At 44.4% G+C, this 26886-nt stretch overlaps 1 protein-coding gene across 1 annotated transcript in view; it reads right to left on the bottom strand.

The window, feature by feature from the left end:
* The window catches only part of LOC137341821 (serine/threonine-protein kinase 33-like), a 102243-nt gene that overhangs the window by 7819 nt on the left and 67538 nt on the right, over positions 1-26886 (bottom strand). Inside the window, exons 5-9 of the mRNA XM_068005326.1 lie at positions 6399-6537; positions 3557-3645; positions 2625-2718; positions 2447-2522; positions 568-680 (exon numbers count right to left, since the gene is read on the bottom strand). Of these exons, the coding sequence (XP_067861427.1) occupies positions 568-680; positions 2447-2522; positions 2625-2718; positions 3557-3645; positions 6399-6537 (511 nt within the window). The remainder of the gene's footprint in view (positions 1-567; positions 681-2446; positions 2523-2624; positions 2719-3556; positions 3646-6398; positions 6538-26886) is intronic.

Below are 26886 nucleotides of genomic sequence, written 5' to 3'. Positions count from 1 at the left end.
ATCAAAGAGCAATAACAAAGCATAGATATTAACAGTAGTAGTTCAGCTTTTCTAGCTCCTAGTATAATATTTGTAACTTTTGCTAAAACTATGTGATTAATTTTCTTGTGTTATTTACCTCAACTAGCTCTCGTTAGAAGTTCCAGACAGCTTGTTTTCTCTTCAAAGGCTCCAGCTCAAACTCAAACATTAACCGGAGTTTCATGGACTTAAAGTACTGTGTTAAATTCAACAAGTTGCCAATCAGACACATCTCTGAACAAATCATACAGCATGTATTTGAGTTGAGTGGCTTGGCTCGTCCCTCAAGCAAATTGCCCAGACACCAACCAAACAATCATCACAATGTATCAAGTTAACCTGTGACATGATTTCTACAAATGAGGCTGGTTTTGAATTTCTAATGTACCATGACACAATTTTTAAAATGCCAATAAATATTAAACTAAAACTTAGATAAAAATCCTACAACACACAACAGTTAGAAAATCCTAACAGTGTGGTTACTCATTATCTGTCTTGTTGCATTAGGCTTAGTTGCAATGCCACTGTACTTAAGTGTCTTACCGCTCTCACTAATGGACTCCAGAGATGAATGAGAAAAATCCAGCTCCCCTTTTTTGATTTCTTCATACAGTTTTTCTGGAGTTGTGGCTGTAAAAGGAGCTTGGCCACATAGCCTGCAGCACAAACAAAATGAAATAAGAAATCTTTTCATTTTAGCTTTTCAATTCACTCAGAACTGTATTTTGATACATGAGGTGCAATAACTATTTGGACATTCCTTTTGGATGAATGAGTAGAATATCCTGATCAACTGTCTTCCTTGGGGTGAAGGTGGCTCCAAGATGACAAACCTGGCAATGGAAGATTGGAAACTAATCAACCGCCTGTGGCAGCCTTGGAATCTGATACCTGAGCCAGACAGGACTGTAGACCGCCAGTGTGCTGTTGATGATAGATCAGCCATCCGAGGTTTGTTAAAGAAGTAATGTAGCCTCTTCTTTGGCCTGTGCAAGGCCTCGTTCTGTGAGTGCCCAGGAATTAAAAGCCCTTGACTACCCATTGTGGACAAGGGAAATCATGAAGACTAATTTAGATTTCCATAGCACAGATTATTACATAGCATTTTACAGCACAGAAACAGGCCATTCAGATCAACAGGTTTATGCTGGTGTTTATGCTCCACATAAGCCACCTCCCACCATCTCATCCTATCAGCATATCCTTCTATTCCTTTCTCCCTCTGTATTTATCTAGCTTCCCCTTAAATGCATCTATGCTATTCAGCTCAACTACTCTATGTGGTAGCGAGTTCCACATTCTAACCACTCTCCGGGTAAAGGAGTTTCTACTGAATTCCTTATTGAATTTATTCGTGACTATCTTATAGTTATGGACTCCCCCCACAAGTGGAAACATCTCTATGTCTACCCTATCGAAACCCATCATAATTTTAAAGATCTCTATCAGGTCACCTCTCAGTCTTCTTGTACTGAAGCTCTTGGAACTTTGACTTAAAAGGCCAACTGGAAATTGCCATGCATTGCGAATTATGCGGGGATTTGGTAAAATCCTTGCCTAATTTCCTGGCCCTTGTACTCCCATTTCACACCATCAGGACTGATCCTACTAGCTGGAAAATCTGCCCTATAGATACCACAGCAAAAGAAATTGGACATTCCCCTGCATTTAGATTTTAATTGTGAGTGGGTTCTTGTGAAAGATCAAACCATTTGGTCAATGATTTCACAGTCCTCTTGCACAGGCCCAAATTGTACTACCACTCTAAATGAGTGTTTCATCATTGGATATAAATACAACAAGATAAAAGTCTTGGGAAAGCAGGGTTATCTTCTGGGTTATTTACCAGTGGCTTGTTCTTTCATTGGCTATGGTCCCCCTGCTCCATGATTAGGCTTCTCCAAGTTGTGCAAGTATATGGTTTCCAACTCTGGTTTCCAACTCTGGTTGGAGGTATTCCTGGAGGTTTCATTACATGACTGCCAGCCTCCAACTTCCCCACCCAGTAAAACAGCCTTTTTCCCCATCTCCAATATTTTTATAACTAATAAAGAAAAGTGTACAAAGAAATTTTTAAGAAAGCATTTTTTTAATGCCCCCAGCAGTGCCCAGGAGATTAATCTTCAATTCCTGGAGACTCCAGGGCAATCCTGGAGGGTAGGCCACTGTAGTATTGTAATATATCCCTCATCTGTCCAGACATCCAAAGTTAAGCTTCAATAGCGTGCTATATAATTATCTTGGTAGATGCATGGGTCTCTTGTGGGGTCAACCCTATGATACAAAAAGCATCATTTGTACAGAGAGAATCTGAGTGTGATTAAATCAATTCTACTCATGCACATGTTTATGGCTCCAAATTAATTTTCATAGGAAGTAATACAGTTAGAAAACCCCATTAAGCAGCAGGATAGGTACATACAGAGTATACATGATGATTCCAATGCTCCAGAGGTCACACTGCTGGCTGTAGTCATAGTTATTGATTATTTCTGGGGCTGCCAAATAACAAGAATTAGAAATGTAAGTGGAAAAATGAAGCTTCTAGTTTTCAATTTCAGTTTCCATCACTTAATCTGAGCAAAGTGCCTGCCGTTTACCCATGTATAAAGGTGTACCGCATGTGTCCTGTAACATTGATTTTCTGCCAACACCAGCAACGTCCTTCAACACAGACAAGCCAAAGTCTGTCACCTGTGAACAAGAAAGTGAACACAAGGGAAAGTATACTTTCAAAAACAGCTTATTCCCCTCCTTTTCCTGGAGGCAGAGACTCATCATGTAGTATGGCACTACCAGCTCTCTAATACTTCATCCTGGGGAATTGCACCATCATGCAGAAAGGGCCAAGATCCTGGTTTTCAAAATTGAAAGAGGGTCAGAGAGGTGAGTTTAGGGAATTCCTCTGTGCCGATCCAGCAGAATAGAATTAGGAGATATAATTATAAACTAAAATAAAACTCAGCTAAATATAACTGACAATAACTACTTCACACCAGGAATTGTTGACTTATGAGAAGTTGATCTGTTCTAGATCCTCACTAGGTGCAGATTAGGGGTAAGGCTACATGGTGTAACCCAACATCAAAGCCTTGAAATTCCTGCTCTTTGATATAGACAAGCATCTAGCGCATTGAAAGTGGGCCATGTTGAAACATTCAGAAAGAGAATAGATTCCTGATTCAACACGAAGCAAGGGAATATAAACTTATGCAAGGGAAGTGATGTGCTAGGTTGTTCTGTAGAAAGATCAAGATATTAGGGTGAGTTTAATTGATTGGTCTTTTCTCATTTTTACCTTATTAGTATGCCAGTATCTCTTGCTTACAATGAAAAATGATTTCCTTGTAAGACATTTGAAAGTAGGGCTTGTATACCCGTTCAAGACTTGGGTTAAATACTCACTGATTTTTTTTGTCGTTGACCCAGAACTGTAACCTTACAAAATCAGACCAATATACAAACTGCTGATTTCAGCGCCTTGCATTGTGCGCAGATATATAACAGCAGGCGCATCACTGGTAAGACTTACTTTGATATTAAGTTTTAGTTCGTTGTCATCTGCATTATCACTACTTTTCACCAGGATGTTTTCCAGCTTCAGATCCCTGTGAATAATATCTAAAAAAGAGAATAAATAAAACATTGAGAGTTCTGAAGTAGAATAGATCCAAAACAATGGAACCACTGTTCACAGCTATCATGTCAGTATGACTATATCTAATTAGATAGAGCAGGGTGTCCAATTTGGGGCCCAAGGACTGACAATCTGCTGCTTAAAGCCTAGGCAATTCAATCTTATATGCACTTGCTAGGACTTATTCCACAACCCGTGGGGAACAACCATCGATGGGGGCACACCATGGGAAATCACAGTTGTACAACCTCCTCCAAGTGCCGCTACCCACTGGGAACATGGATTCATCCCCATTGTTCTTGCTTGCTACTCTGTCCTGTTTGAAATTCCTGGGCCTGGAGTTCTCAAAAGGTTGTTGTTAGTGCTGTTGCGTTATTGTTACAAATTCGGGTCTGCTATAGATACTTCCTTGGGTTCAGTGACGTCATTGTAAGGTAATCCCGTTACATGCCCAATATCTTCCAACCTGATAGCGTAACCTAGGGGAGGAAATAATGTAGCCAACTCGCCATACCTAGGAACAGGAGTAGGCCGTTCAGTCCCTCGGGCGTGTTCTGCCATTCAATTAGACCATGGCTGATCTGCATCTTAACTCCGTAATCCTTAATACCCTTGCCTCGTAAAAATCTATCAATCTCAGTTATGAAATTTTCAATTGATCCAACTTTTTGGGGGAGAGAGTTCCAGATTTCCACTCCCCTTTGTGTGAAGAAGTGCTTTCTGACATCACCCCTGAATGGCCTAGCTCTAATTTTAAGGTTATGTCCCCTTGTTCTGAAATCTCCCACCAGAGGAAATAGTTTCTCTATCTCTACCCTATCAAATCCTTTAATCATCTTAATCACTTCAATTAGATCACCCCTTAATCTTCTATATTCAAGGGACTACAAGCCCAGTTTATGCCACTTGTCCTCATTACTTAACTCTTTTAGTCCTGGTATCATTCTGGTGAAGCTGCGCAGCACCCCCCCACCCCAACCAAGGCCAGTATATCCTTCCTGAGGTGCGGTGCTCAGAACTGAATGCAGTAGCCCAGATGGTCTAACCAAAGGTCTGTACACTATAACATAACTTCCACCTCTTTGTATTCCAGCCCTCTTGAGATAAAGGCCAACATTCCATTAGCCTTTTAAAATTATTTTTGTACCTATCCACTAGCTTTTAGTGATTTCTGTACTTGGACCCTTAAATCTCTCTGCTCATCCACAGTTTTTAGCTCTTTCTTAGGTCCAAAGTGGATGACCTTGCACTTTCCCACAGTGAACTCCACCTGCCACAGTTTTGCCCATTCACTTAATCTATCAATGTCCCTTTGCAACTCCCATCTACACTATTTACTGTGCCACCTAACTCGTCAGCAAACTTAGATATACGGCTCTCTATTCCTTCATCCAAGTCATTTATACATATAGTAAAAAGCTGTCCAAATGCTCAATCACTCTGACCCTAATAACTGATTCTAGTAACGTCATACAAACTGGACATTGTGTCTTGTGCACATGCCCTCACATGTACTTCCCCAGTCTATGAGTAGGCAGATGGTTTGCATTTTAGTTAGGTGAGGTCATAATGAAGCATTAAGCTGTTTTATTTCTTAGACAGCCAGTGAACGCATGGTGCAACAGTTACAATTGGACTCACTTAATTGAAACACACAACTTCTCTTTGTATAATAATGCAAAACAAAGAACAATTGCCTGGGACCAGTACTTCCAAACACAATGAGGTGTTCATTGATTACCGAGACAATCTAATAAATTGCTTATTGTTTTTGGTCTTTGGGGAAACAACATCAATGCCCCCCTTGCTCAGTAGCACTTTAAACCACCTTTTGTTTCAGTACTATTTCTAACTTGTGTGAATACACTTTGATTTAAAAACCCAACATTTAAATGTCACAATTTTCAAATCCTGCCTGTGGAAAGTTGTTTTTGTTTTAAAGTCCCAAAATGTGACAGTTCATAAATCCTAAATCTGAACACTAAGATCTACTAATATGAGCAACTTGAGATATATGCAAATTAATAGGAAGATGGATTTTAACTTTATCTGTGACTCCCAAGGTTACGTAGTACATACAGTGTGCTCCATGAGGACAAAATGTTTGCGCTTCCTTGATCCTGAGTGGATTTGTCCTTTGACATGATTTGTAAGGGTAAATGTTGCAAGGCTTTGCTCAGTTTAACATCTCAATCCAAAAGACAGCACCTCCGAAGCATCAGTGTAGATTGTGTGCTCAAGTCTCTGGAGTGGGGCTCCACAGCCTTCTGACTTAGAGGCAATTGTACTATCACTGAACCAAACCTAATACTATTGTGTTATAGCTTTATTTCTCACTCATTGCCTCATTTCAAGTAGAGCCTTGCAAAATTTACCCCTATATTTTCTAACCTTATTAAACTGTTCTAACAACAACTAAACAGACATGTGGAATAAGCGTTAATACTTCAGGGATCGATAGAAAAATGTTGGATGTGCCACAATATCGCCAGAATTAGTTTTTTCCATAATACAGTGAGTCTGAAATTGTTGCGTTGTAAACATTAAAGGTCACAGATATTGACCTGTCACACAATTTAATAATATTATTTCTAGCTCGGGCACAAATAACGTGCTAGATTTGGACCAGCAGCAGATGGTCACAACTGAGGGAAATAAAACGTACAGAATTACAGAGGGTTGTAGGTAATTACTGGTTACAATGCTACAACTATTAACGTGGTACAGAGCTTCTTACCATTTTTGTGGAGGTAAAAAATTGCACTTGCCAAGCTGGAAATAATATGTTTGGTTTCAGACTCACTCAGATGACCTTTCTCTGCCAGAATTCCCTTCAGCTCCCCAAGTTCACAGAATTCAATGACAAGATAGACTTTCTAAATCAGGAAGGAGAGATAAGAGTAGAATATGCATTGGTTAGTGATTTTATTTGTGCGTTAATTTAGCTGACATCACCCAGTGAAGGGGGGACAGGGGCAGTACCATCAATAAGTGAGACAGGATGATAAATGAACATTTATGCCTGCTGCTAAAACTCGTTTCACTTAGGACCCTTATACCTGGAGACTTTCATCCATCCTGGGTTGGATTCTAACCCAGGTCTCAGAGTTGAAATAATAAGCTAGCTCCTGTGCTATGGTTTCTCTGAAACATCACGTCAAACAGATGGCAGCAAATTGTGTAAAGAGTCAACCAAAATTACAAACCTTGTCTTAAATAACATTATTTTTAAAAAAACATGTAGATCAACTCAAAGATAACTTTATGCTTAATTTAACAACATTTTAAAGATCATTTTCTTCACTCTCTAAAGTTTTCATCATAATGTACACCAGTCCACTGCTCACAGGGAGGGCTGCCAACCTGCTCCAAGGCATCTACTGATTCGAAGGTTGGGCTAACCAGCAGGCCTGCAAGAGAGCAGGTTCAATCACTGGCTCTGCCACTCTTCCTCCCTCTGCTCAGCACCCCTCCCAGATGGCATAGCTGAGAATGATAACCATCAAAAACTGCAAAAGCAAATTCTTGTCCCACCACTTGGTGGCACAGTGCATTGGTGGACCATCGTGCTGTGTGCCTCATTGTAATTAAATAAAATAATGTCTACCGAACGCCAGAATGAAGAGAAAGGAGAAAACCGTTTGCAATTGCTAGAATCACAAGAGGGGCACTTTTTCCTTGTTTCAACCAGGACATCAAACAATCACCTGGGCAGAAAATCCACACGATTTTCTAACCATGAATTTAAATAGTGAGGCAGGAAGGCTGAATCGGGCGGATGTGGTGTAGCCTCATCTATGCATGGTCCAGCTATGCCCCTGCCCCTTGGTACTCCCTCATCTCGTCCACTGATTTGCTTGACAGCAGACTTTGAGCGGGAGTAAGGTTTATAAAGCTCTAGGATCTAAATTTAACATTGTTGCACCGATTTTATGGGCCTAAAATGGGCACAAGAGTAATTAATTTAGCAGGGCAGAGACCCACGCCCAATCTGCACAGGAGTTCTGGCCACTGCTAAATTGGTTGGGGCCCTTTTATTTTAGAAATGAGCTCAGGAGTCTCATCTTAATATTGAAACGAGGGTTCTGCGCTCATTTCGGACCAAGAGGGTGGGTCAAAGGGATCACCAATTACCCAACCCCCCAGCCCCCCCATAGGCAGGAGCTGGAGATTCCAGTTGCTAAGGGCAGGAGGACACCAGAGATGCCCCTAAAAGGGCACTTGCACCTACCTGTCTCAGTAATGAGGTGCTGATCCCATAAACTCCAGCAGGGTCAGGACAGGAGGGTACCGATGGGCGCGATCATGGTGTAACTGCTTGGATTGTGACCCGCTGATTTTTGGCCCCTCTTGCCATGTTGCACTTGTAGTACTTGATGGTTAATGTGATTGACATTACACTTTCTTTATAAATCTAGGTTTGAGAGACTTTAGTCTATAAACCTCTGGTGTGTGTTTAATATTTTCCACTTTACGAGGAATTGGGTAATGTGAGGCAAAACCACATTAAATCCATAGCTTACTGCAAGTGGGGTAAGGCGAGCCCTTGGGTTATACGTCTGTGAGGGCAGAGACTTAGAAAGGTACAGGAGACAACAGTTTCTAGGAACTGCAGTAAAAACTGTGGTCACACAGGGTGCTTACCCCATGCCCTCCAAAGAACAAAGCTACTGCCCAATTAACAGTGGCAATTATATAAGTTTTTGTTTAAAAGAAAGTAGTTTCTGGAAACGATTGTTTTTGAACAAGGGAAATCAGATAGGTGATAAATGGAGCTGTTTTATACTCAAATGATTACTTCAAAGAAATACTATGAAAGCTTAGGGAAAGACTGGAGAAAGCATTCCATCTTTCAAAGGGCGTTTCAAGACAGCCCAGAATAGAGTGCAGGGCTACGTGACTTCGAGCCACTAGTTCCTCAGACTGGTGAAAATACAGTGTGCCTATTTAAGAAGACAGATGAGTTTGTGTCAATGTTTAATCATGTTTTGTAATAGTGCTCTGCATTAAGCCCATTAGCACAAGTGGTTCCATTTTGGAACAATGCTCAGATTTTAAACTAAGTGATTTGTTTTTACCCATTAAATGGAATATATTAAGTTTTGCAATTTATTGTCACTGGGAGTTAAGTAGCCCTTGCATTCATCTTCCAGGCTAGAACTTTTGTTTTGCCGAGGATTGCTGTAGGAAGATGCATTTATAATGGTAAAAATCCCCTCAGTTATTATTGTAAGCAATGGTGAAAAATGTTTCTACACCAGTGAAGAAAAACGTGCCCCTGTGTTACTAAAGTAGGAGACAGCTCATCCCTCACACAGCAGGGTGATGAACCCTTTGAAGACCACTATTTCTTTCTAAAAGTCACAACTCTTCCCCCCCCTCCCCCAAAGATGGTATTCAGAAGAAATGCAGTGCAGAGAATTATGGGCCTCAGCGATGGTCCATGGCACCTTTCTTTAAGTGTAGGAGCTGTGGCTAAGTATTATCTTGCTCTAAACTTCTTAATACGTACGATACGATATTAGACAATCACGGGTCAGTCACATCACTCTGATGGGGCCCTGTGACAGTTTGTATATTAGAAAACACTGACACATAGACCCCAAACACCCACTCACAGCACAGAAATTGTACCAAATGGCTGTAGAATGACATATCATAATCATCATTAAGAAAGCAGAAGAAAGTGCATGACAATAATAGTTAATGTCTTCCAAAGTACAAATAAGTAATTCTAGCAGCTACATTTTATAACATGTATGAAATTCATTTTTTATTTTGATAACCCAGCACTAATAACAGCAAATAACAGTACAATACAATCAGCCATGATCTAATAGAATGGCGGAACAAGCTCGAGGGGCTGAATGGCCTATGCCTGTTCCTATGTTCCTAATACCTGTTGGTGAATACCATTCAGTTCAAAGATCCCATTTTCATGCCCATCTTTCACAACCCTGCTACTGACCTGCATCAATGCAAACATACCAAAGATGCACTGGAATAAAAGTTACAGCTTGCACCCAGCTAAATAACTTGAAGGAAATGCAAGGGTAGTGTGAATGCAATGTGTGTATCCCAGCAATGTTGCCATTGTGATAGAGATATTACTCACAATATTAGTTTCCTTCCTTCCCAACTTCACTGGTCCCACATATTGTCCCCCCCTCCATCTCCTCAGAGCTGCCCTATTACAGCTGCATTGTATCAAGAGAAGTTCTAGGTATCTTTACTTTGTATTAAAAGATGACCTAAGAGTTAGAGCAGAACTCTTTTCCATTCATGGTGCACCAGATCAGATAACCTAAGCAAAGAGTTCGAGCAGAGTTCATTGGAATACTTTTTTTTTATTGATGCTGTCGGTCATTTTGACTTAAAAAGCAAAACAGGATTTAGCATTTGTCGGCAGTAACAGCAGTTTCACAGTTTTGACGGTGCATGTTTTTCGTTTTAGGTAAATCTCTAACTTGAATCACTAAAGGGAAACTTACAATTCTGACAAGTAGTGGATCGTTCATTTAAGTTAAGTTGTAGGTTTAAAACCCTAATGATGGTGCCGATAAGGTGGTTCACTGGCACTGTGAGTGCCTGCACCCCATTTAGCTGACATCATCCAACAATACAACGTGGTCATATGAACATATTTAGAGAGAGCTCCCAGTGCCTAGCACATGATGCAGTGGGATAGCACAGTAGTTTTTGGGGGGGAGGGGTGGATTATCAAGTGGCAGCAGCTGTTGGAGGGCTGCTGGCTGCTCTTTAAAGATATGCCTTTTTGGGGGATGGGGAGGAACAGTTAACTCCACAAGAAATACCCACTGTGCTAATTCAGCACTGGAGGCAATGGGGCAGAAGGGCTTTCAACAAGGCATGGGCCCATGTGAAAGAAAGGGCCACTCAGCAAGGCACAACATAAATTTTGCTGCAGGCCTCCCGTAAAGGGGAGGCCTCAGTGTCGGTCCATGACCTCCCGCCAAGGCTTCTTCGACAGCACCTCCCAAACCCGTGACCTCCACCACCTAGAAGGATGAGGGCAGCAGGCACATTGGGACACCATTACCTCCACGTTCCCCTTCAAGTCACAACCATCCTGACTTAGATATATATCGACCGTTCCTTCAACGTTGCTGGATCAGAATCCTCAAACTCCCTTCCTAACAGCATTGTGGGTGCACCTTCACCACACGGACCGCAGCGGTTGAAGAAGGCGGCTCACCAGCATTCTTCTCGAGGGCAACTAGGGATGGGTAATAAATGCTGGCCTTGCTAGCGATGGCCATATTCCAAGAATGAATTGAAAAGCAGCTCCACTTAATCAGGTATTCCAACCACATTACAGGGCTTGCTACTAATTTGAGTAAATGTTGAGACGATAATCAGCCTTTCATGTAGTGTGTTGCACAGGCTTGGAGCACTGACAGTGCCTGTCGCCCTTACTATAGGCACCGAGCAGGCCTCAGTACTCAATAATGCAGGGTTAAAGGTCAAGTTATCCGCCCTCTAATGCCTCAGTATTATTGTTAGGCATGTGGCTGGCTTCTGCCATTCTAAACTGACAGTTGCACTGAACATATTGACAGCATCACTACACATAATGACCAGAGCAATTTGTCCCACATCATAGGCTAATCTCAGCCTCACCTGTGAAATTATTTCAACATATTTTGAGAATGTTTCATGTAAGAAATAAATGATTTTGCCAATAAAACGAAAGGCATAAATCCAAGAATTATAACTTCAGAGCTGACTTTTAATCCCCAAAGCACTAAAAAGACCAATAATAGCACCTTTCACAAACTCGGGACACGCCAAAACAATTCACACTTTTGAATTATATCTGTGAAACAGCCAATTTGCAAACAGCAAGTTCCCACAAACAGCAATGAGATAAATGATCAGATAGTCTGTTTTGTTGGTATTAGTTGAGGGATAAATGTTGGCAAGGACACCAGGAGAGCTCCCTGCTATTCCTCAAATAGTGTCATGGGATTCTTTACATCTATCTGAACTGGCAGATGGGGCTTCACTTTAATATCACATCTGAAAGATGGCACCCCCAACAGTGCAGCACTCCCTCAGTACTGCAGCAAAGAATCAGCCTAGATTATGTGCTTAAGTCTCTGGAGTGGGGCTCAAACCCACAACCTTCTGACCCAGAGGGGAGAGTACTACCCACTAAGTCATGACTCACAGAAGAATTTATTCATCCAGGCTTGTGTTTGGTTCATTGATGGCAGCGTCACCTGCGTTTACATAAATGATTAACCTAGTGGCATTCAGGATGCCTCTACATTAATCTTGACAATTTGGGCTTTAAATCAGCTGTGAAACTGCCTTTAAAGCAGCAAGATCATAATAAACACAAAATAATGATTTCAAAGTAAAGATAAGAAGTAACAGTGTTTTGTATCAGAGTTAAATATATTCCATCAATCGCATTTGGCAAGTGAATGCCAGGCTCCTCCATCTTTCAGATCTGTCTGCCTGTTTCGATGGTTCAGGTGAAGGTACATGATCCCATAGCACTTTATGTGGAGGAACGGGGAGTTCTCCCAGTGTCCTGATACAGCCAACACCAAGAACTGATTAACTGGTCATATATCTCATTGGTTGTTTTGTGGGAGTTTGCTGCTGCATTTGCCTACAAAACCACAGTGACTGCACTTCAAAAGTAATTCATTGATTGTGAAGCATTGTGAGATGTCTTGAGGATGTGAAAGGCCCTATATAAATGCAAGTTCTTTCTTTCCCAACAAAAAGGGGAAAATAAACTACCAGACCAGCAGTTCCATTACTTCTTTTTATTTCTTCCTGGGAAGTGGGTGATGCCAGCAAGGCTACATTTATTGCCCATTCATCATTGCCCTGGGCTGTCTCTTAGGCCACTTCAAAAAGGCTTTAAGGGTTAACCACATAGTGTGGACTAGAGTCAGACTGGGTAGCTTCACTTCCCTGAAGACACTGGTGAACCAGTTGGACTTTTATAACAACTAGGCAGCTTTTATGGATAATTTGTTTTTTGGAGCTAGCCCACAAATTACCAGATTTCTTGAATTTGATTTCAGAACTTGTTAGCGTGAGCAATAAACTTAAAATCTCTGGGTTGCTAGACCAGCACCATAACCACCACATTACTCTACCCTTAAACTATAACAGTAGTTTATTTTCCAACCCAATAGTAGCTGAATGTTTAATTCTCTAGCATTGAATTAGGAAATAAACTGGCATTTTCCAATCATCATCATCCACCTACAGAAATATAATGAATCCTCATAATGAGAATCAAGTTTCAGTGAGAGAACCAATGGCTGAATGGAGACAGTGCGCTCTGCTCAACGTGAAGTGTCCAATCTCTTCAAGGGTGCAGCAAGAAGTAAAAATCTTGAATAAAACATTTCTGTAGGAGGATCAGAGAACACTTTGCATTGGAAGATCATTGAAACACTAACAGCAATTTAAAAGAAAATAGCCAAGGTATTGCAATTAGATTGTTAGTGTAAGTCTTGTTGAAAGCATCTTACCACAGTTTCAACTGGCACAATATAAAAAAGGCCCTTTTATATTGATGGTGTTCAGTTGGTGGTGGGGGTGGTGGTGTTGGGTTAGTTTCACCACTGCCGACGTGCCAGAATGTAATTGAAACAAGCTCTGTTGGTGGCATCTATGGCCCACATTCTCGTGGGTCCCAAGAATGAAGGTTGGGGCAGGGAGAGACAAGTGCCTCTTTCCAATAGGCCTCAGACAGGAACTGGCAGAGCTCAGGTGCTGTATAAAGTGAAGTGCAGCACTCAGAGCTGTGGGTCTTCATTTCAGCATCAATCTCCCAGAGTCCTAACCACAACAGTAAAAGTAGTGAAAGTTTGCTGCTCAATCCTTTACTACTTACTGTGTGTTCTCAGCTCTCTTTCACATCTGGTTCCAGGAGTGCTGGGAGGGACAAGTCTTCACATTTCACTATAATAGATACCTAACCGTCAGGAGCAGTGATAAAACCATTTGAAGTTTTGCTATCAGACCTCTGATCACAGAAGTGTCACCCAAGGTAAGCAGTGTTTTTTTTAAAAAGCAGTGTTGGGCATTGTGGAATATATATATCAAAACCTGACTGAAGTGAGGCAACCAAATCCTTTCAGATTGTCAGTTCCTGGGAGCCACCTGACAGTCGTATCAACTGGAAGCTGGTCTGATGTGGAGTTTTTTTAATGTAGCCTGTTGTCATTTTATAATTGACAAATATAACTGTTCACATTTCCAGTGCGAAAATCTGATGCAACTAATCACGTCTGTTCGAGTTGGATGTTCTTGTTAACTTAACAAGTGACATTTGCCAATCGGTCAGGAAAGAATTAAAAACAAACAACTGCTGAGCTTTCCTGAAATTAGGAAATTGATTCCTCTTCTTTCCCTCCTCCACTCAGACACTTTCACACTCTCTCTCACATTCACTTTTCACACACACTTCACGTAAACTTTTACAGTTTCACCCACGCACACATTGGGGGTAATTTTAACTTCTAATTGGCTCGCCAACAATGGGTGATAGCGAATCAGCCACCTGTTTTACACCTCATCTGATTTTCTTTTCCATGGTGTACCAATTTGCTGCCACTCATTTTTTGCTCAGCGATAAAGGTTAAAAGTTCTCTCACAAACTGTCTCTTTCACACACACAATTTCACACATACACAGGGCACGATTTTAATATGGTGGCGGGAAGTCAGCCGGGGGGGGGGGGGGGGGGGGGGGAATAGTGACGGAAACCCGGAAAAATTTTCTGCCTGTTGGTTCGCGCGATGATGATTAAATTGAAGGCTTTAATGTTACTTCTGGGTTTCGCGTCTCCAGGCTGTGCAGCGGGTGTACTGCACATCCAAAATGACGTGCTGGGAACTGGGGTATTTAAAGGGCTATTGCAACCATGGATTTTGAGGGACAAAGGAGGAATCCGCAGAGATGCAGCATCAAAGGAATATGGCAGCACCCTGCTTTAACAACTTTTCTCTTGAGTTGCTACAGGCCGGTGTGAGGAGCAGGTGGGACATACTGTGCCCGGCTGATCAGAGGAAGCGCCCTGCCTCTGACACCAAGAAGTCCTGGCACGAGGTGGCAGAGGAGCTGAGCAGCAGGAGCACCGTGGTACGATGATTTGTGCAGTGCAGGAAGCGCTTTAATGACCTCACCAGGTCAGGAAAAATGAGTACAGTTCCAGATTCACCCACATCGTATGATGTACATTACCCCCCCTCACTCTGGTGAGGCACGAAACCCGGAAGTAATATTAAGGACCTTCCATTTAGTCGCGATTGCTCGAGCTTATGCGTAGAAAAGATTTTCTGGTTTCCCATGCGATTACTCACCCACCCGCCATCTTGCCAAGTCTACTCCATCACACCACTCCTCACACCCACTTAAGTGTCATCAACTTACCTTCACTTTCTGAGCACTTCCTCACCTCCCCATTTGTGAACACACTGCCACTCACCCCAATCCTGATGCAATGTGATGAATCTGTCTGATATTCACCCTCTGATGCATCTGCTTCATTGACAGCCTCACCCATCGGGTGAATACGTCACCTTCACCCACTCACACATCTGTTCTTTCTCCCCTTGTAGGAGAAGAAAGTGCAAAATGCACGAGAGGAGTAGGACTGGGGGGGGGGGTGGGGGGCACCACAAATAGTGCCCCTGAAAGATGCAGAGGAGGAAGCCTCATGGCTCAGAGGCATGTTGGAATGCTTGGCTGTCGGAGATGGTGAACTGGCAACCTGCAAATGGCTGGTGACGGAAGTAACATCCTTCGCACATATAATGATTTGATGTTATCAATGATTGATCTGTTGCACACTTCAGAATGCTCATTGAAAACTAACTTCTGTGATGATTGTTAATATCACTTTATATTCTCTTCCAGCAAGGATTGATGAGGAGGGACGTGCCTTGGAAGAAGCAGATTCCTCAGAAGAGCACCATTCCTCTGAGGGTGAGGTACCGTCACATCATATCCAGCCATGCACCAGCTCAGATACTCACATTTCGGTGGGTCATAAGAACATAAGAAATAGGAGCAGGAGTAGGCCATACGGTCCTTCGAGCTTGCTCTGCCATTCAATCAGATCATGGCTGAACCTCGACCTCAACTCCACTTTCCCGCCCGATCCCTATATCCCTTGATTCCCCTAAAGTCCAAAAATCTATCCAACTCAGCCTTGAATATCATTCAATGACTCAGCATCCACAGCCCTCTGGGGTAGAGAATTCCAAAGATTCACAACCCTCCGTGAAGAAATTCCTCCTCATCTCAGATTTGAATTGCCGACCCCGTATCCTGTGACTATGCCGGCTATTCTAGACTCTCTAGCCAGGGGAAACAATCTCTCAGGATCTAACCTGTCGAGCCCCCTCAATCTTATATGTTTCAATGAGATCACCTCTCATTCTTCTAAACTCCAGAGCATATATGCCCATTCTACTCAACCTCTCTTCATAGTACTACTCTCTCATCCCAGGAATGAATCCAGTGAACCTTCATTGCAATGCCTCTAAAGCAAGTATATCCTTCCTTAGATGAGGAGACCAAAACTGTTCGCAGTACTCCAGGTGAGGTCTCACTAATGCCTTGTATAACTGTAGTAAGACTCCTTACTCATGTACTCCAACCCTCTTGCAATAAAGGCCAACATCCCACTTGCTTTCCTAATTGCCTGCTGTACCTGCATACTAACTTTTTGTCTTTCTTGTACAAGGACACCCAAGTCTCTGAATACCAACATTTAATAGTTTCTCACTATTTAAAAAATATTGTTTTTCTATTCTTCCTAACAAAATAAATAACTTCACATTTCCCCACATTATACTCCATCTGCCACCTTCTTGCCCACTCACTTAACCTGTCTATATCCCTTTGCAGACTCTGTGTCCTCCTCACAGCTTACTTTCCCACCTAGCTTTGTATCGTCAGCAAACTTGGATACATTACACTCGGTCACTTCATCTAAGTCATTCATAGATTGTAAATAGCTGAGGCCCATGCACTGATCCTTGCGGTACGCCACTAGTTACAGCCTGCCAACCTGAAAATGACCCGTTTATCCCAACTGTTTTCTGTCCTTTAACCAATCCTCTATCCATGTTAATACATTACTCCCAACCACATGAGCCCCTACCTTGTGTAACAGCCTTTTATGTGGCACGTTATCAAATGTCTTTTGAAAATCCAAATATACTGCATCCACTGGTTCCCCTTTATCTACCCTGCTAGTTACTTCCTCAAAAACCTCTAATAAATTTGTTAAATTTGATTTCCCTTTCATAAAACTATGTTGACTCTGCCTACTTATATTATGATTTTCTCAGTGCCTTTTTACCACTTCCTTAATAATGGATTCCAGCATTTTCCCAATGTCAGGCTAACTGGCCTGTTGTTACTTGTTTTATCTCTCTTTCCCTTTTTGAATAACAGGGTGACATTTGCTACCTTCCAGTCCACTGGGACCATTCGAGAATCTAGAGAATTTTGGAAGATCATAACCAATGCATCCACCATCTCTGCAGCCACCTCTTTTAGAACCCTTGGATGTAGGTCATCAGGTCCAGGGGATTTGTCAGCTTTTAGTCCCATTAGTTTGTCCAGTACTTTTTCTCTAGTGATATTAATTGTTTTAAGTTCCTCACTCTCATTTACCCCTTTGTTCCCCATTATTTTTGACATGCTTTTAGTGTCTTCTATTGTTGAAGACGGATACAAAATATTTGTTTAATGCATCTGCCATTTCCTGATTCCCCATTCTAATTTCTCTTGTCTCAGCCTTGAAGGGACCAACGTTTACTTTTTCTACTCTCTCCCTTTTCACATACTTGTAGAAGCTCTTATAATCCATTTTTATATTTCTTGCTGGTTTACTTTCATATTCTATTTTCTCCCTTTATATCAATTTTTTGGTCGTCCTTTGTTCGTTTCTAAAACTCTCCCAATCCCGATGCTTATTACTCTTCTTGGCAACATTATAGGCCTCTTCTTTCAATCTAATACTCTCCTTAACTTCTTTATTTAGCCACGGGTGGATCACTTTTCCCATGGAGTTTTTATTTCTCAATGGGATGTATATTTGTTGAGAATATTGAAATATTTCTTTAAATGTTTACCATTGCTTTTCAGCTGTCAAATCCTTTAATTTAATTTCCCAATCTACCTTTGACAACTCGCCCCTCATACCTATGTAATTGGCTTTATTTAAGTTTAAGACTCTAGTTTCTGACTTAAGTATGTTACTTTCAAACTGAATGTGAAATTATCATATTATGATCACTCTTCCCCAGAGGTTCTTTTACTGTGAGATTACTAATTAACCCTATCTCATTACACAATACAAGATCTAAAATAGCCTGTTCCCTGGTTGGTTCCATAATGTATTGCTCTAGGAAACTGTCTCGAATACATTCCACGATCTCGTCTGCCAAACTATCTTTGCCAATTTGATTTGCCTAGTCTATATGCAGATTAAAGTCCCCCATGATTACTGCATTACCTTTGCTAAAAGCTCCAATTTGTTTCATGATTAATAATCTGTCCAACGGTATAGCTACTATTAGGGGGCCTATGAACTACTCCCACCAGTGTTTTCTGCCCCTTGTTATTTCTTATTTCCACCCATACTGTTTCTACTTCCTGATCCTCCAAGTCAAGATCCTTTCTCACCGCTGTCCTTATGTCATCCTTTCTTATTAGGGCTACACCACCTCCATTTCCGTTCTGCCTGTCTTTTCTAAATGTCATGTACCCTGGAATATTTAGTTCCCAACCTTGGTCATTTTGCAACCATGGGCTTCATTTTAGCACCCGCTATCGGGTGCGTTCCTGGCGGGGGGGCTGCGAAAATCGGGGAATCCCGGAGCGGGTCCGGAGCCCGGCTCCTATCCGCCCACTTCCGGGTTCCCCACAGACGCGCCGATGTGTGCGCGCAGCCCCCGCATGTGGGACTCCCACAGGCAATTAAAGCCAGCGGGATGCCACTTGACAATATTTATCTAGCTATTTCAGGTCATTAACAGACCTGATTAAGGGATTATGTGAGGAGGGGTGGTATTTTAGACACAACTGGGACTGTTTCCCATACTGGGGGAAACACTCCCAGTTGAAATGGACATGTTGCAGCTGTCAGCCTGTGGCAGCTGCAAAGGTCCATTTGACAGGTCAGGGGAGACCCTCACTCATTGCAGGAGGCCACTCTGTCACTTGGGACAAAGTTTGGCCTCCACCACCCTCATCCTGACAAGAAAATTCACCAACTTGCACACTTACCCCGGGGTCCAGAGACATGTACCTACCTTGCGGACCCCCTCAGATGTACATCTTCCGGATGGGGGCCGCCGTAGCTGCTGTCATGACCTCCTTTGAGGGCGAACAGCATCACCAGCCTCGCCGGCCACGCCGTCCACCTCTGACACGTGGAGCTCCACAACACAGTGCATTGACACATCCACCTGCACAGCAGGAAGGAGGGCAACCGCAGAGAGAGATGCGTCACAGAGGGCACTACCCTCGCCACAGGGTCCTCTGACCGAGGCTCAGCTTCCTGGACCTCTCTGAGCAGCAGTGCACACGGAGGCTCAGAGTCACTTGTAGTCGTGGACATCTGCAGCCTCCTTCATGCCGAGCTGCTCCTGGTTGGCCCGAGCACCATCTTCTTACCTGTCGCTGTCAAAGTCACCACTGCCCTCAACAACTTCTCCTCCGCATCCTTCCAGGGTGCCACCGGGGACATCACCGACATCTCTCAGTCGTCTGCACAAAAGAGCCCTGCAAATACACCTACACCCACTCTGCAGTGACACAATGGGTGGCATCAGTTGTGGGTCTTCATAGTGATCCTCAGGAAAGGGCATTATTGCACAAACCAGACAAGATTCGCAAAGACATGGCAGTAGTGGTGCCAATAATATGTAATGTGAGTTGGTCAGAAATTCAATATAGGTAAAAACCATGACAAACCCTCAAACACCCTTGTGCATCCCCTTCATGCTCACAACACGTTTGCCTTAGGCTTCCTACTGCACATATGTGATGCATTCCCTGTGGCGACAGCACAGGTAGTGGCAGGTTGAGTGAGGCTGACTGTGAAAGAGATGCATGAGAGGGTGAGTATGAGATAGAGCCATGAGATTGTATGAGGATTGGGTTGAGTGGTAGTGGTGGGATGAGTACTGGCGAGGTGTGTAAGTGCAAGTAAGATGAGGATGAGCTTTGAGTGGGTGTGAGGGGTGATGTGACAGTAGTGTTGGCAGTGCAGAAGGAGATGTGGGGTGGGGGCGGTGATGTGGCAGACGGAGTGTAGGGGAATGAGTAAGTGTACTCACTTTGGCTGACCTACTTAGGTCATAGGAGCGCTTCCTGCACTGTATGCAGGTGCGCGATATGTTGGTGGTGCTGGTGACCTCCTCTGCCACCTCGAGCCAGGCCTTCCTGGTGGCAGAGGCAGGCCGCTTCCTCCCGCCCGCTGGGGGTGGTGGGGGGGGGGGGGGGGGGGGGAAGATCTCTGTCCTCCCCCTACTCCTCACCCCATCTAATGTTACCTGGAGTGAGGCATCATTAAACTGGGAGCAGCCTTCCCCCTGGGCTGCTCAATGCTGTAATTTTTTCTATTCGTTGCAGCATCTGTCAGTGGAGGACTGCCCCTTTAAATAGAGCTCTTCCAGCTGACAGAGCTTACTGCGCATGCGCAGCCCGCCCGACGCGCAGATCAGCAGTGGGGAACCCGGAAGACCAGGTAAGTGGATCCAATTAGGCTGCGATCGTGCGGGGGGCAGACTGATTTCGCCGGGCCCCCCCACCGTGAACCCGCAGCCCTGATAACATCGAGCCCCATGTCTCTGTAATGGCTATTAGGTCAAACCCATTTATCTCTATTTGTGCAATTAATTCACCTATCTTGTTATGCATGCTCCGTGCATTCAGATAAAGAGTCTTTAATTTTGACCTTACTTGTTGATGCACTATTATTGGTAGATAATAGTGCATCAACAATATATCCCTTGCAATTTTTTGTCCCTTCCTGCCACACTCTGCTCATCTCTACCCAAGTCATTACACTGTTCTATTGTCTTAACTTTCCTAATTAGATTTCTAAATTTCCCTTCAGCTGACCCCTTCCCACTTTTTAGTTTAAAGCCCTATCTACAGCCTCAGTTATTCAATTCACCAGGACTCTGGTCCCAGCACGGTTTAAGTGGACCTGTCCCATCGGAACAGCTCCCTCTTTCCCCAGTACTGCTGCCAGTGCTTCATGAATCAAAATCCCTTCCTCCTACACCACTCTTTGAGCCACTCTCTGATCTGTTTGTCTGTTAGACAGTTAGTTCGATTGTCATCTGGTGATTCAACGCTCACATGTGAGCACAAGCAGATACTGGTGGCAGAGGCAGCAGTGGAGAGTCTGCATCGAGGAGCGCAGTCGTCTCCAACCTCTGCTCAGCTGGACCCAGATGATGAACCCCAGGGGACATCATTGAGAGTGAGAATGATCGAGGTATAGCTCCACCTTTGTGAGGCAATGGAAAAGGTGCCACGCACACTCTCCACAATAGCGAATAGGATGGAGGAGTCCAACTCCATCGCTAGTGGATTAGTGGCATAGGAAAGTGCAGGAATGTCTTCGATGGAGAGAGTGGCAGCTTCCATTGAACTTCAAGCACAGTACTCAGATGAGTCCATTCAGGCCATGACAACAGCCGTGTGGACTCTGGATGTCAACATGTCTGCCACCTTAAACAGGCAGACAGAAACTTCATCTGTGACTTTAGAAAGCGCCACATCTCCTCACCAGGCTGTTGACCAGCAGATTGGTGAGTGTAACATTGCACTGCCTGGCAGAGGGATGATGTCAAAAGGGGACATGGATGTGGGGACTCCACTCAAAGCGCTCCCACATCTCACCCATTATCCGCACCCGCTCCATCCAGTATCCACAATGCTGCCTCCTCTTCCGATGACCAAGTCTGCCTCTGCATTGGTGTAGGTGGAGCAGTCTTTGGCGGGGCTCCAAAACCCAGAGGTTGTTGTCCGAAAGCATCAAAGTAGTCAGGACGTGAATCGGAGCAACCAGTCACTACCTCTGCTGATGCCACAGGGAATGCTAGGAAGAGGAAGGCTAAGGTTTTGTAATCACCCAGGGTATGCACAAGGGTGTCTGACAGAATGACATGTTTTTCATTTATGTATTTTTTTTAAATGCACATTAATAGCTCAATTTTAGGGGGCAATTGCAGGTGTGTTGGGGCTCAGAAAATTGCAGAAATCCCGTTCGGGTTCAGAAGCCAACTCCAACCTGCTGACTTCCGAGTTTCCCAGGGACCCACCCGTGTGCGTGCGGGCAACCCGAGAAAGGAAGTCCTGCCGGCAATTAAAGCCTCATTGAGATACTTAAGGCACTTCACCTGTGACAGATTAAGTGATTAGAATGGTTTTTAAACTTACCTGGGCGGCTTGCCCACCGCTTCTAATTCATGCCTTAAAACACAAAATGAACCTACCTCTGCACCCTACTCCGATGTTTGATGTCTCCCTCTCCGATCTCCCCCTCTTCATCCCCCCGATCTCCCCCTCTTCACCCCGGATCTGCCACCCACCTCCTTCACATTGCAGCTCCTGATGGCAGCCAGCCTATCAGGCTGGCTGCGGGGCACGAAACCCGGAGAGGATGTTAATCATCAGCAATTAACATGCGATCGCATCAGAAACGGTAAGTTTTGTTTATGCAGGTTTGCCACGCGCACCTTTACCCCCCGCTGCCAACCCGCCACCATTGCAAAATCAATCCCTAAATGTTCTAATTCTCATCACCACTGCCACATCTTGCCCATTCTTGAGACCCTTTTGTGAAAGCTGTTGCATGTGCTTCATCATGAACGCCAAGACTTGGTGCTGCCAATTGGGTGCGTTTACAATGGGCGGATGCTTGGTTGAAGGACTTTTGAGGTCCTGTTTTATTAAACTTCCTCCCTAGCTCCTGAAATTCTAGACACAGGTCCTCATCCCTTTTCTTTCCTATGTCATTGATACTCACATGGACCACGACTTCTGGCCGTTCCCCTCCCCCCCCCACTGCAGAATGTTCTGTACCCTCTCCGTGATGTCATTTACCCTGGCACCAGGGAGACAACACATCATGCAGGACTCACATCGACGGTCATAGAAACACCTGTCTGTCCCCCTGACTATTGAATCCCCTACAACTACTCCATTTCTACACTTCACCATGCCCCCCCTGCAGTCCTTTGCCCCACAGTGCTATGCTGAGGACTGCATTCCTTTAAGGTGTTGTCACCCTCACTGGCATTCAATGCTGAATACCAGTTTGAGAGTGCCACACACCCAGAAGATTCCTGCACTGCCTGTCTCTTCCTACCCTTTCAGATGGCCACACACTTGCTATCTTGAACTCTCCGTGGCTGCGGGATGACCACCTCCTGGAACGTCCGATCCAGGAAATCTTCAGCCTCCCGTATATTCTGCAGTGACTCCAGCCACACCTCAAGCTCAGAAACCCTCAACTTGAACTCAAACAACTGGAGGCATTTCCTGCACATGTGGCCCTCCAGGACACATGAAGCATCCTGAAGTTCCCACATGGTGCAGGAATTGCAGGCAATGGGTCTCAGCTGCCTGTCCATTATATTTAGAAACCTTTTTTTTTTCTAAACTCCCTTTAGATACTCGATGATTATTAATTTCCTTACTGTTTACTTACCCCAATTAACCTACTCTTTTATTCTAGGTCTCTCTGAGCTCCTCCCCCTCTGTTCATTGTCTTTCTCCCCTCTACACCAAGTTCTCACTACATTCACAATGAACTCTATGCTTCTACTTTATATACCTTTTGAGGACACCAGTTACAACTGCTCAATCAGCTTCCAGCTCACAGTAATTATCCTTTATTCAGGCAATCATTTACAACTGATTGACTGTTAACTGTTATTGTACTGCTGCTGACTGGCAGGTTCTGTTACCCGTTAACAAACTTGCAGTTTCTTTTAAAGTTTTAAAGTTCTAAGTTAAATTTTAAACTAAATTTTAATTTCAATTCACCCACTACTTTACCACAGAGTCCCACTCTCACCAAATTCTCAAGTTCCCACTAGGTTCACAATCCATTCCGTCACAATGGGTTTTGTGTTTCAGGTTAATGTTGCAAACTATTTGAATCTGCACTGCCTTTAGTTGGAAAGGTAAATCTAGCACATAACAGGCAAAGTGTGCAACAGGTGGTCAGCCATGTGACGAGCAACAATCCAGGCACTGGAGGAAGCAACAGTTGAATCATTCAGGAGAGTGACTCTGAAAGGTGCAGGGGCTGCAGAGATTGGAAGGTGCTCAGAACTACTGGTACGTTCCATATTGATTATATATTCCGAGATATATCATGTATATGTATACTGTGTGCAAGCACATAGTAATGACAACACAGGATTCACATGGACAAGTGCACTTATGTAGGCAATAATGTCACATCTACTGTCTTTACAGATCAAAGAGAATCCAATGGTTCACCAGGTGTGCTCAGAGTACAAGTTTTCAAGATATTAAGTAGAACTGATAGGGTAGATTGAGAGAAATTATTTCCGCTGGTTGGAGAGTTTAGGAATATGGGACATAGACTAAAAATTAGAGCCTGGACTTTCAGGAGTGAAGCTAGGAAACAGTTTTACACCCAAAGGGTGGTAGGAGTTTGGAATTCCCTTCCGTAAACGGCAGTTGATGCTAGCTCAATTGTTAATTATAAATCTGAGATTGTTAAATTTTTGTTAACCAAAGGTATTAAGGGATATGGGGCTAAGGTGGGTGTATAGACTTAAATCACAGATCAGCCGTGATATCATTGAATGGCGGAATGGGCTTGAGGGGCTAAATGGCCTACTCCTGTTCTTTTGGTCCTATGTACCAGTAACCTGGGCAAATACTGCTACCAACCTGAAGTGGTTTACGCAATCCACAGTATTTTAAACGTTCAATTTGTTTTGCTCTCACAATTAACTGCGATACTGATACCTGAGGCTTGCCTGAACACTACTATGACCTAAAAGGGAGGAAATTCCTGAGTCCCCTCTGCCAGTGGGAACTGCCCACTGGATGTGCCCACCATTTTTTGATATTTCCAGCCAGTGGCTAAGTCTTCCAGATGGTAACAGACTCAGAGGGCCCGATATTAGTAGGGCAGGGGGTTCGACTGGACGCGTGGGTAACACGCCCGGTGAAATCAGTGTGCTCCGCACGCAATCGCAGGCTAATTGGAGCCACTTACCTGTGCTTCCGGGTTTCGCGCTGGGAAGCTGCACAGCGGGCGGACTGCGTATGTGCAGCATAGTCTGTCAGCTGGAGGAGCCCTATTTAAAGGGGCAGTCCTTCACTGACTGATGCTGCAGGAAATAGGAAAAATTACAGCATGGAGCAGCCCAGGGGGAAGGCTGCTTCCAGGTTTAATGATGCCTCACTCCAGGTATTATTGGATGGGGTGAAGAGGAGGGGGAGGACAGAGATCTTCCCTCCGGCGGGCGGGAGGAAGCGGCCTGCCTCTGCCACCAAGAAGGCCTGGCACCTGCACCACCAACATATCGCCCACCTGCAAACAGTGCAGGAGGCGCTTCAATGACCTGGTAGATCAGCCGAAATTAGTACTCTTACTCATTCCCCTACACTGCATCTGCCACATCACCGCCCCCACCGCACATCTCCTTCGGCACTGCCAACACTACTCTGTCACATCACTCCTCACACCCACTCAAAGCTCATTCTCATCTTACCCATACTTACTCACCTCGCCAGTACTCATCCCACCACTACCACTCAACCCAATCCTCATACAATCTCTTGGCTCTATCTCATACTCACCCTCTCATGTATCTCTTTCACGGTCAGCCTCACTCAACCTGCCACTACCTGTGCTGCAGCCACAGGGCATGTATCACATATGTGCAGTAGGAAGCGTAAGGCAAACGTGTCGTGAGCATGAAGGGGATGCACAAAGGTGTTTGAGGGTTTGTCATGGTTTTTACTTATATTTAATTTTTGATCAACTCACATTACATATTATATTGTCACCACTACTGCCACGTCTTTGCGAATCTTGTCTGGTTTGTGCAATAATGCCCTTTCCTGAGGATCACTATGAAGACCCACACCTGATGCCACCCATTGTGTCACAGCAGAGTGGGTGTAGGTGTATTTGCAGGGCTCTTTTGCGCAGACGACTGAGAGATGTCGGCGATGTCCCCGGTTGCACCCTGGAAGGATATGGAGGAGAAGTTGTTGAGGGCAGTGGTGACTTTGACAGTGACAGGTAAGAAGATGGTGCTCGGGCCAACCGGGAGTAGCTCGGCATGAAGGAGGCTGCAGATGTGCACGACTACATGTTGAGTGACTCTGAGCCTCCATGTGCATTGCTGCTCAGAGAGGTCTAGGAAGCTGAGCCTCGGTCTGTTGACCCTGTGGCGAGGGTAGTGCCTTCTGCGACGCATCTCTCTCTGCGGTTGCCCTCCCTCCTACTGTGCAGGTGGATATGTCACAGCACTGTGTTGTGGAGCTCCACGTGTCAGAGGTGGACAGCGTGGCCGGCGAGGCTGGTGATGCTGTTCGTCCTCCACGGAGGTCATGACTGCAGCTGTGGCGGCCCCCATCCGGAAGATGTACGTTTGAGGGGGTCCGCAAGGTATGTAAATGTGTCTGGACACTGGCGTTGAGGTTGCAAGTTGGTGAATTTTATTGTTAGGAGGAGGGTGGTGGAGGCCAAACTTCTTCCAAAGTGACAGAGTGGCCTCCTGCAATGAGTGAAGGTCTCCTCCCCTCCCCCCGACCTGTCAAATGGACCTTTGCAGCTGCCACAGGCTGATGGCTGCAACACGTCCATTTGAACTGGGAGTGTTTCCCCCAGTACGGGAAACAGTCCCGGTTATTTGCAAAATCCCACCCCTCCTGAAATATCATGTTAATCAGGTCTCTAAACGACCTGAAGTACCTCAATGACTACTTTAAGTGGCACCCCGCCGGCTTTAATTGCCGGCGGGAGTCTCGCGTGCGGGGGCTGCGCGCACATGTCAGCGCGTCACTGGGGAACCCGGAAGTGGACGGGTTGGAGCCGGGCTCCAGACCCGCCCCAGGAATCCCCGATTTTCGCAGCCCCCCCCCCCCCCGCTACGAGCACACCCGCTCGGGGGTGCGAAAATTGTGCCCAGAAA

This window comes from Heptranchias perlo, chromosome 24, assembly GCF_035084215.1.
Source record: "Heptranchias perlo isolate sHepPer1 chromosome 24, sHepPer1.hap1, whole genome shotgun sequence".
NCBI classification, from domain to species: domain Eukaryota; kingdom Metazoa; phylum Chordata; class Chondrichthyes; order Hexanchiformes; family Hexanchidae; genus Heptranchias; species Heptranchias perlo.
The sequence above is the reverse complement of the archived record's forward strand: the minus strand, read 5'-3'. Positions and strand labels throughout refer to the sequence as shown.